This window comes from Microchirus variegatus, assembly GCF_963457635.1.
Source record: "Microchirus variegatus genome assembly, chromosome: 11".
NCBI classification, from domain to species: Eukaryota; Metazoa; Chordata; class Actinopteri; order Pleuronectiformes; family Soleidae; genus Microchirus; species Microchirus variegatus.
This window is the reverse complement of record NC_139812.1, coordinates 4,320,232-4,332,279: the sequence shown is the minus strand read 5'-3', so window position 1 is coordinate 4,332,279 and position 12,048 is coordinate 4,320,232. Positions and strand designations below refer to the sequence as shown.

Here is a 12,048-nt window from a genome sequence, read left to right as displayed (position 1 = left end):
TTGTTTAGTTCGTTAATAATAGCATGATAACAAACATTTACAAACATTTCACATTTTACAGCTTTACATTTTTTTCTTTACATCTACTCCCAAGATCAGCTCATGTTGTGACACATTAAATTCTAATTAAAGCAAATCATTAATGTGTATGCATCTGCTTATATTTTTTGCTCATTTTTCTCATAGAGAATGTGGCATTATATGGGAGCTAAGTATATATTTTCCCCTTGGATGAAAGGAGAAAATCGCAAAGAGTAAGAATATGGGGATTTTCAATTTTATGAGTAAAGTCAAAACGGAAAAGAACAGCAGATACAAAAAAAAAGAGACAAATCTATAAAGTGCTCTTCTACCATACTGACTTAAGAAATGGGGTCATGTCCTGCTTTCTTACACCACACACAGAGGTTGGCATTGGTTTCCTGTATGCCTCTTGCTGGCATTTCACCTTTTAGAACATAATATGTTCAATTCCCCTGCCAATGAACCTCACATGTAGTATATTGTTATTATACTACATGTGAGGTTCATTAACAGGGGAATTGACAAATCTGTTCAAGGTCAAAGGGAAATTGTTGCTGCTACTGTCACCTCTGAACACAGCAGATTCTTGTTTCTCAAAGTTACAGTCAATTAAAGAAAACAAAGAACCCATTCACCCTGCCTCCTTCCTGCTTCAGTCCAATTAAATAAAGTAATTCAGATAACAGTTGATTGCGCATGTGGATGAGTCATCATGTGATGCGTCTTTTCTCTCTGGAGGACACCACAAAATACTTTTTGTAACGGGTGACATTTCAGTTATAGGTAAACTGAGTGGATGCTGTTTTTAGCTCCACTTACGCAGAGTCCTAGATACGTGTTTACAATGATGTCCATGATGAAGCACAAAAAAATCGATTTCACCAAATGTGTTTCTATTGGTATGCATCCTTGCCATGTCAGGACATTATAAAATATATAATTGCTCTTTGGTATAGATGTGAAACACCTGTTAATATTTATTTTTGACTCTTAGAGCTCAGATAATAACTAAAGCACAGACATATGCACAAAATGATCACATTGAGGAGCAATGTGATGAAAGTCAGAATTGTCAACTATCTAGAAACATGCTTCTGCTGAGTTTATACATGGACAGAAACCACATTAGTCAAATTGTATCATATGCTGGCAAGAGTTAGTGTTGATATTAAGATGTGCAAAAGGTCATGCGGACATATTTTTGTTCACAATAATGAATTCATTTTCTCTTTTTCTTCTTTCACATATATATGTGTGTTGTGTTGTAATTTGCATATTCATCATGGATCTGAGATCTAAAAACTTCTACAACAGAAAAAAAGCAACACTACAATAAAAAGAGCATAGCTTGGCATAGTATTTAACAGTACATTTCTTACAGTTTGTTAAATTTGTTAAAATATGTTCAAATGTTGAAAAAATACTAATAAATTTGCCAATATTTATATTTGAATAGCTTTATTATATATTAAAATGAATCATAATCAAAACCTTAACAAAACTGTACAAAATAGAGAATGATTTTGTGAAAAATATGTATGAAAAACTGTGCAAAATAAACATGAAATACAGTTTAAAAACTGTGCAGTGTTAATAATAATCACACTTTAATAACAACCTTGAAAAAGTAATTCAAATGTTTGAATTAAAACTAGAGTCATTAAAAAATGTTTTTACAATTCATAAGCGGCTCACATAACGAGCCAATTTACAGCTCAACTTTGTTTAGTTAAACCACATTTTGCTCCATACATTAGTGACGACAATAAGTTAGACAGAGAGAACTTGCTGTACATCATGCGCTCAAGATAAGAAGGTGAAAAAATGTCCCGAGGACAGCTGCTGTCACGTCCTCCATCCACCGTGGCTTCTTCACTTCATAACGAACACACAGCACGAACTTAAGGTGTGGCATGAAACGCTTATCTTGCTTTTCCACACCATGTTTATAGACCGTGGTTACCATGGTATTTAAAACTAATACGATGGTTTACCATGACACATTACAGCACAAATACAAAATGACCCACAGCTGCTCAAGAAACCAAGTGTCCAATGAATTTTAAATGTTTGAAAGTCTGTTTTTTAAGTGTCCCCACACACACAGTAGTTTGAATATTGATGTAAACCAACTTAAAGCAGACATTTGTCACTTAATTCATATTAATGGTAGTATCATGGAGACGAATATTGCTTAGAATCAAGGACTCTGGACATGAGGAACATTATCTGAATTCACTATTTTGTCAGATTTATGACAACTGCGCCCTCTCTGTCTCCTGTTTGCAGGTTTTAGGGTTTGAAGTGGACTCCATTAACTCTGTTCAATTCTCCAACCACACAGGTAAGCTTGGTTTTAAAAGCATATTTTTGTGTGTTTTATTTAGAACGTGTGTGGGTGTGTATGAGTCATGATGTTGTGTTGGTGAGCACTAGAGAGATGGTTGTCATTGCAGCAGTGCTCGTGTTGAGGATGATGAGTTGGCAGATGAGTGAGTCAGGTATTTGTGAAGCCACTAACTTCACTGCCAGTGGCATCACAGACGCTTTCAAACACTGTCGCTGTCGGCCTTCAAATCCATTCACAGTTTACATGAGCTTTGTCTCGCTGTGTGTCAGATGCTGCAGTGAGGACAGGTCAGACTGGAAGTTATCCTCTGATAAAATAGTCAGTTAAGCAAGATAATCCTTTTTAAAATGCTATACATTTGCTATAGATTTAAATATGATCATAGGAATTAAGAAGCCAATGTTAAGTTGTTTATTCATTTAATTGAGTTATCATTTAAGTGCAAATGTACACAAACCATAAAATTATCAAAAAATGTCCAGTCCAGTCCCATGAATAACTGGTGGTCTTCATTCATCATCTACGCTTTATCCTCCACCATCACAAGGCCACATAGAGACAAACAACCATTCACTCACACTCTCACATCTACGGTCAATTTAGAGCAGGGGTCTCAAACTCAATTTGCCTGGGGGCCGCATGAGTTAGAGTCCGGGTGAGGCTGGGCCGCAAGTAAAAAAGTTGTTGATGTTCCACCATGTACTTACCAATCTTGTGAGAACAAGATTTTGCGTGCGTCATCACAACTGCGATTTGGTGGTTACCGTGGGAAACGGGAGGAAAATATAGGGCGTCTTTAGGGCGTCCTGCGCTTGACGCCAGCGCTTGGCTCCTGTCTTCGTCACATTACAGCAATCCCACAAAGTCTTATCCTCGAACTTCCCACTAACGGGCCATTGACTGTTCAACACCACAGTTATATCCTGGTTGCAGCGATTGTTGACTGATATCTTCTCCCTGGCACCTGCGGGTGGAGAGACTGCAGCTCTACGGGTGTGGCGTGCCGTGTGTCTGAGACTACTGATTAAGAGTGACCAATTCACCTAATCCCCATATCGCATGTTTTTGGACTGTGGGAGGAAGCCGGAGAACCCGGAGGAAAACCCACACACACAAGGGGAGAACATGCAAACTCCTTGCAGAAAGGCCCTTTTCCCGAAGTTGTTCCAAGCGGGGCTCGAACCCAGGAACGTGGGCCCACGGGTGGTCTCATCTCATGTTATTCATTCAGACTGAGCTTGAGGAATGAATCAGCTGAGCGCTGTGAAAACAAACACATCGGCTCAGCTGTTGCTTGTTGCTTCTCAGTGAATAAAAGCTGATGTCCTCAGGTTCAGTCCATTAAAGTTTGCTACTTTAATGTGTTGTTTTGTTGACTTCCTTTTTTTTAAATGTTGTGGAACAGCTGATTTCCTTGCACGTCAGGATTTGCCAGTTCTCTGTGTAGAAACAGGTAGAAAATGACTAATTTAGGCTTCATTTTTTTGTCCCGCCTGCATAGTTTTTTTTTCATTGTGTTCAGCTTGAGTATTCACGTAATCATCATGTATTTCATATATAATTACCTCTACTCAGTCACATTCCGTTTAAAACCAGAAAAGGTCAAGCAAGCTGTTTACCATCTGAGTGAACATAATTGTAAGTGTTGGGTAAGTTGTGTGGGTGAGGGCCATCAGATGCAGAGACAAATGAAATGTTGTTCAAATGGAGCTGATTGGAAGTGTTGTTATATGGATTCAGACACTTGTGTTAGATAAGAATTTCCTTTGACCAACTGTGAATTTGTCTTTATCTACAGAAAAGTAGTTTTGCACGACAAGCCACAGTCTTGGTTCAACAGTTGAATTCAACATTTTTTCCCCTAATTTCATTCAAGAAGAAATACAAAGAGAAACTTTTCTTCTTTTTTTAAATTATTTATTACCTTTATATTGCTGTCTTTGCTGCTTTGACACCATAAATGTGCATTAATAGTGAATTATCATATATCATCTAATCGTATCTTAAATGTATTCAAGTGAATGATCTTCTTAACGTTTTTGAAACTAAACAAAACTGTAAAATGTTCTTAAAAAGTAGTAGTTAATAGTACAACTCAACCCATATTAGCCTAATAACAAAAGCAGCAAACCAGTCTCCGATTGCATTCATAAAATATGAACAGTGCCTTGCAAAAAGTTAAATAGATATTGCCATGTAATGCTGTAATATACTGATTATTGCAGCTTTGCTGTCTTGCGATATTGTTATTGCGGGCCATGGATTGCTTATCACATCATGGTTGTACAGCTGGGTATTGAGTCAAATATTTCAATATAGTATTGATATCAGTATCTGGACTTTGCTGCCAAATCCTGAACCATACAAAATGTTATGAAATCCCTTATAGCAAATAATAACATTAGACATTTCAGCAACATAATTAAGTATTAGCTGGCAGCTTAGTTAGACTTACAGTCCAAAATGGAGCAAGTGTATGCTCTCATATTTATTCTGTGTGCATCAGTGACTCATTTAATTTGTCATGACTCATGTCACTTAAGATTTTCTCAACATATGCCTGACTGTAGCAATGAGTTCCTTTGCTACAGTTTTAATTATAGTTTGTGTTTTAATGGGCAAACATTTTACCAAGAAACCCATTCGATGTTTTTGGAGAGGCATTTTATTTTTCTGCGACGTCCAGACTGTTGTTTTATCTCTTAGTAAACGGTGAACACAGGGATGTTTACCTGACTCTGGCCTGATGATGTGTCGTGGTAAAAGTTTAGCGAGGTCCAACATTTTGTCAGATTCTCAGCCTCTACGTCACACGTCTGCTATAAACCATGTTACTTTGAATGACATTAACCAATAAATGCCTGAGACTGGTGCTGCTTTAATCAGATCTTGTTGGAGTTGGAAATTAAAATGTTAAATCCCATTGGGCAGACTGAGTAATTCAGTGTGACATATCAAAGAAGATGGTTGCATGTGTCAGGGAGAGGGTGGCTCGCAAGAGGGAGACAGAGAAAAAATGAATCATAATGGAGAGAAGGGCGGAAGGAGTGGAGAGAGCGAAAGAAAGAGATGGGACACAGCAGTAAACAGCAGCAGGCAATGTGAATTGCGACAGCAGCGAATGGTGACGTCAGAAGCAGCTCTTATCTGTAGTCCTGCTTCATTTTCTCCCTCACACATACACACACATACTACACATCTCTTTCTTAGCCCCTTTGGCTTTCTCCCTGCTTGTTGCTTAGCAACCAGAACCCCCCCACCACCACCATCACCATCACGTGACCCGGCTGTGACTCACCTGGAGCTGCGACATCATCGGCCTGCAGCAAACATGTCATATGCAGACAGACGTGCACAAATGCAAGCTGCTTTCACTGGCCTTTACGTCACTTCCATACATAGTCATGCACAGCTCTGCAGGCACTCACTTAGGGTATACATACACACACACACACCCCTTCACACATGACATAGGTATGTCAGCAGAAGCTCCTGTGTGATCTTTCTTTATGAGGATCAAAAATTAGTAGAGATTTAGGGTTAGGATCAGGCATTATTTTTGTGATGTTTAAGGTAAGAAGCTAGGGAATGCATTATGTCTGAGTGTCCTCAGTGAGAGTTCTGTGTAAGAATATGTGTGTGTGTGTTATCTTGTATTTGTGACCCATTTGGGACCTTTCCTGGCATAAACACTGACCTTGGTAGGACGAATATTCCTCATGGAGCCCAAAACCTGGTCCTAATGAGGCAGAAACTAATTTCAGAGGAACTGGCTTAAATTTAGGGCAAACATTGGAATAGTGGTTAGGTTAAGGAAAGTGAACTGGTTATGGTTCAAGTTATGGATACTGCCTTTTTTTTAGGCTGTCGATGTCCTAAGGAGAATAGCTGTGGAAACCTGTGTGTGTTCTTATTTTGTTGCCTCTTATTGTGAAACAAAGTAAAAGAGGTGAAACCGTTGTCAGTATTTGGACGATTGGCTGAATGCTGATTATGTGACTGCAGTCAGACAAGATGCTGTATTATATATGTAGGAATGAACTTTTTAAAATTTTACACTAATTTGTTTTTTATATACCAGTGACAAAGTATCAGTTCAGACCAGTAATCTTTAATTTAGTAGAAATGTATGGTGTGTGTAGTGATACAAATATCCATCCATCAACCGATTTACCCTCCACCAGAGGGTCGCAGGGGGTGCTGTGCCTATCTCAGCAGACATTGGGCGATAGGCGGGGTACACCCTGGACAGTTCGCCAGTCCATCGCAGGGCCACATATAGAGACAAACAACCATTCACTCACACACTCACACCTACGGTCAATTTAGAGTGACCAATTCACCTAATCCCCATATCGCATGTTTTGGACTGTGGGAGGAAGCCGGAGAACCCTGAGAAAACCCATGCACACCCTTGTTCCGAAGTTGTTCCAAACGGGGCTCGAACCCGGGAACCCGGGTCTTCTTGCTGCAAAGGCAAGAGTGCTAACCACTACACCAACCGTGGGCCCAGTGATACAAATATTGTAATAATAATAAGAATAACAGTGTGTGGGTGTGCGTGTGGGCGTTTAAATGTGCTACACAACTACAAAACGCTTTGCACAACATGTGAGTCAGCAGCTTGGCAAATACGATCATTTCTCCTCTCTGCAGGTTATTCCCATTGGAAAGGCCAGGTGTTGACAGCAGATGAGCTCCATGTTCTTTATGAGGGAATCAAACTGAACAATGTCCACCAATATGATTACGTTTTAACAGGTAAATCATATGTTTTTAGTAATACCAAATATATTCATTCATTTATAATCATAGTCATTTTGGTGAGATTACAATCTTTATTCATTTCAGGCCAAGTAATCTTTGCAATATAAATATGTATGGATATATTACACATGCTGATATAGTGATGACACATTTCCAATATATTATGCAGCTCTAAAGTCATTGCTTAATTAGTAAATTCCACATTATCATCACAAAGTTACTGCAGCTTCACCACCTTTTTGGGGAAACCCGATGGCATGATGAGTGATCATTTATGTCTGTCTGTGATGCTTTATGTCATATCAGAGTGATCACTGGTAGGCTGACACAATAACTCTGTTTATATATGTGTTTCATCTGTGTTTTGTATGCAGGGTATACCAGAGACACATCCTTCTTGGAGATGGTGGTGGACATAGTTCAGGAGTTAAAGCGAGCCAATCCCAACCTGGTCTACGGTCAGTACTCTTGTGAATATATGTTTTTTTAGTGGAGTCACAGTTTTAGAAGGTTTTAAATGCACTGTATTTATACACATGAGAAAGTAATTGCTGATTCTCATGGCCTGCAGCCAGCTTCAGGCACTTCTTCCTAAAGGTTAATTAATGCCGTTTGGGTAATGTGCTGTTTCTGTTGCATCAGTGGAGATGTAATATGGGTTGCACTCAGAGTGCACACTTTGTAAAGTGTAAACGCTTTTCTGAAAACTTTTTTAGCTTATTCAAGCTTTACTCAGACTTTTACTGCATTAAACAGTAAAGTAGTTCCCACAAATGTTTGGTTATTAAGACTACATGGTACTTTTGACCTGTCCTCCAGTTATTGAAGGTTTTTGGAACATCACCCTTAGTTTATTCAGTTTATAGACTGCAGATCACCAGGCTTTAGCTGCTTAATTATGAAAATAACTGCATTTTTATTGGATTTCATTTCCTCTTATATTTTGCATGAATGTTGGTAATCTAATAATCCCTTTTAAAAATAGCTTCCCCATCATGTGACTTACTGTCATAAAACCAATATGAAATTGTGTTGCTGTACTGTTGTAGTGGCAGTTGTTGATTATTAATAATCATAGAAAAACACAAAACACCATGTATGTCATGGTACCACCTCATAAAGAAGTTATTAGTTGCCAATTTACATATCTTCATACCACACATATTTAATATAATATTAATAATATTGTTGTTTTAAATGTAATAGTAAAAAAAATTGTAAAGTATATTTAAAAACCAGGGTTTACCAAAGTACAAAAAAATAAATATTAAAGTAGTAAAATAATAAAATGGTAAAACATCTCTTTACATATATTTAAGGCAATGGAGTAGAGGTGATGATTGGGTCTGTGTTTATTGTTTGACTTTGAGTTTGTATTTTATTTCAGTATGTGACCCCGTACTCGGCGATCATGGATCTATGGTGAGGTTATTGGCCGTTTATGCTCTTTGTACTGTTTGTGCAGGTGTGTTTCTTTGTTAATGTCTTTTGTAATTTGATAGATATGAATGTGTGGGGAAGGGTTTTAGTGTTGATATCTGTATGTGCATGTTCAATGTGTTTTAGTGTGTTTGTGTTGTGGGGGTGTGATACAAGGATTTTCTCAGACTTGTGTTTACAGGGATTTAGATCATATTCTGTCGGTTTGTGCTCACGATTTAAAGCCGTGAAAACAAAAATCAAAGCAAATCTGTATTTAACTGGGTGTGCAGTTCTTCCTCAGGCTCTATTTCTGGCTTGCATTATGTATCGTGACTCTAACCCATGCATTTTGATCCACAGTATGTTCCGCAGAATCTTTATCCAGTCTATAAGAACAAGGTGGTTCCTGTTGCTGACATTATTACTCCAAACCAGTTTGAAGCTGAGTGAGTACAAGTCATTGACTTAGTGATATGTTCAATTGTTCATAGTGTTTCAGTCTATGTGACATTCACCTACACTCCACTTAGTGGTGAGCAGAATTTTAGCAGAATCTGTCTTTATGCAATGCCAAATACCTCCATTTTGAGGTCCCAGAAACCTGGAAACTAATAAAAGAAAAGTGTACGTCAGTGAATCTCCTTCACTATTACCTTGTGCACTGCAAAATAATTATACAGTTATAACTTTATCGAACCTGTCTCTCATAAAGAAACAGTTTGTTCAAAGTTGAGAAGCTTTATAATACTTTTATATAAAGTAATGCTCAAAATGATGATACCTTGTGTTCTATGGCTACAAATGGCAATTCAGTACATGTATAGCATTATTTAGGAACTACTATTTTCAGTACATGTCTGATAATTTCTTCAAATTACATTTTAATAATCTCCATCGAGAAACAAGCACATTATAATGCTTGGACTTATAATCTATGCAAAACAGTAACATTGAACCTCAGTAACATAGAAATCTGTGTCTGCTTAATTCAAGCCCAGTTTGACTGTGGCGTTGCTCCACCTAGTGGTGCCTCACTCTGTCTTCAGTCTGTTCTGTAGATTTCCTTACACTATTAATAATTACATTTCTTGGGTGTTTCAGTGCCATTGACATTGGGTCCATTTTTTGGTGTTGTGTTTCAGATTACTGACGGGGAAAAACATTAGCACAGAGAAAGATGCTGTAGAGGTAATAAATTAAGTGTAATCCCATCCTTCATTTCATGTTTGCATAGCTTCTTTGTTTACAGGAGAAGAAATGTTGCTGCCTACATACATGCTGCTGCAGTATCTGACTTGCTAACTGTCTGTAGGTAATGGACCTTCTTCATGCTATGGGCCCAGACACAGTGGTCATCACCTCCTCTGATCTGCCCTCCAGACTGGGTGACCGCTTCCTGGTATCACTGGGCAGCCAGCGTCATGGTAGGTGATGTTTTAAACACGATGCTAACTGTATGTGTTTGTCTGTGAGGTAGGTATAAGCATTCAGGGTGTGACAAATACATGTGTTGTCATGTAGTTCTCACAAACATGTTATGCCTCTGTCCTGCTCTTCGTCCAGTTCGTCCAGACGGCAGCAGGACAACACAGAGAGTTCGAATAGAAGTTCCCAAAGTGGACGCCGTCTTTGTAGGAACTGGAGACTTGTTTGCTGCTATGATGCTTGCGTGGACACACCACTATCCTAATGACCTAAAGGTACAGATGCACAGCGACTCAAGCAGCTGGAAGACAAGGACACACATTTTAACACAGTCGAGCATAATAATTAATAAGATAATAATTGCTCTGTTTTACTGTCGTACTCTCAGACGGCCTGTGAGAAGACGTTTTCAGTGATGCACCATGTTATTCAGAGGACCATATCTTATGCTCATGGTAAGAAAATCCCAAAGCTTTGGCTTTGATTTGATTTTTTTCTGTTTTTATACCAGAGACAAACAAAATATTTAAATGTAATTTCAACCACCGTTGGAAAAAAACGACTCAAAAAATAAAAAAATGTAAATACCAAATCACATGTATAATGATTACATGTTTAGAGTGACATGCAGATGCAGTATTATGTGTGCATGTATTCTATCATATAAATCCGCACAGATTCAATATGTTTGTTATAAACTCTTTAATGACTGGAGCCCAGGTTTACTATCAGACATTTCCTCTGCCATTGCTTGAAAATGTCAGACCTGCTGTGTTTCAGCTGCTCTTTTGTCATGTTTTTAGCCCTACTTCGTGCAGGATTGGCTGCTCTCTCAGTTCTCAAGTTGATAACTAACAGTCTATGTTGGTAAATTGCAGAAAATGACTTTACATTTATCCTTATTTATGTATGCCTGTCCCCTGTCCCCTGTCCCCCTCTCTCCCCCTCAGAGTTAGCAGGTCCTGGTCGGAGGCCCAGTCCTCCACAGCTGGAGCTGAGGATGGTTCAGAGTAAAGCCGACATAGAAGACCCTGCTATAGTTGCCGAGGCTACAGTCATATCCTAACATTAGTGACCCATAAGACTCATACTAACCTTGTCCTCACCCATAAATCTCTCAACTCCTGTATCTCAGTAAAAATATCTCTCATTGCTGTGAACACGTGAACACTACATCATCCAGACTCTTCAAAAAAAAACAAAAAACATTAGTATTGTAACTACTTAAGCCCCTAAACTCCTCAGTGTCCTGATCCCTGAGACCAAACCCTTCACCTGCAACTCTTAGACCCTTGAACCCAAACCCTGTTTCAGAACCAGAGCCATGGATAGACAGAAGGTGTGTTCTGTGAGACTGTGGTGGCCACTTTTTGCCTCTTCTCTAACAGGGTATGTGAGTGGAATGCACGGCTTCTGTTTAATGGAAAACTGAGGGGCTGAAGTGTTGTTTCTCACTCCAACATTTATCTTATATGTAGTAAAACAATAAAAAACAATTAACACTAAGATATACGATGCTTAGCTATTGTTACAATACAGTGTTTGTTAAATTCAGATTTAGACAAAAGGAGCAAGTCTTTGTCCGTTAAGACCTATTCAGACTAGCTCAGGTGATTACTTTAGTGAGGAGTGGAAAGTCGGGAGTGAAGAATTAATACATTAACTGAGAAGAGGTGGTAAAAGTATTTTTTACCCTTATTGAATCACACTTGATGATATTTTATTACATGAATCAAAACACAAAGGGAAAACTTCCTGGATCACTTAACAATACTATACACATGTTATGTTTTTAAAGAATATTTTTAATGAGACACAACATATTTTTAATATTTATCCAAAATGGTAAATGGATTCTACAGCTACTGACTGTTTCAGTGAGATAAAATTGCTCCCAAACTCTACCTCTAAATTAGTAAAGCTCTAGTCCGTAATTCATTTCTAAAACACTTTTTTAGTGTAGCCTGCTATTTCAACTTTTTCCACACTGCTACTACACCAGATTCTTTTGTTTTTTTCTCCAGTTTTATTTATTGACAGCTATCCAGACATGTAGACAA

General features: G+C 38.3%; 1 protein-coding gene across 1 annotated transcript in view; it reads left to right on the top strand.

The window, feature by feature from the left end:
- Positions 1 to 11,054, top strand: part of LOC310934250 (pyridoxal kinase-like) — a gene marked incomplete at both ends in the record, with an annotated part of 18,204 nt that extends 7,150 nt beyond the window's left edge. Inside the window, 10 exons of the mRNA XM_083897943.1 lie at positions 2,314 to 2,368; positions 7,031 to 7,135; positions 7,516 to 7,599; positions 8,529 to 8,563; positions 8,924 to 9,009; positions 9,706 to 9,751; positions 9,876 to 9,987; positions 10,127 to 10,263; positions 10,377 to 10,443; positions 10,939 to 11,054. Of these exons, the coding sequence (XP_083754069.1) occupies positions 2,314 to 2,368; positions 7,031 to 7,135; positions 7,516 to 7,599; positions 8,529 to 8,563; positions 8,924 to 9,009; positions 9,706 to 9,751; positions 9,876 to 9,987; positions 10,127 to 10,263; positions 10,377 to 10,443; positions 10,939 to 11,054 (843 nt within the window). The remainder of the gene's footprint in view (positions 1 to 2,313; positions 2,369 to 7,030; positions 7,136 to 7,515; positions 7,600 to 8,528; positions 8,564 to 8,923; positions 9,010 to 9,705; positions 9,752 to 9,875; positions 9,988 to 10,126; positions 10,264 to 10,376; positions 10,444 to 10,938) is intronic.
- Positions 11,055 to 12,048: the final 994 nt, after the last annotated feature.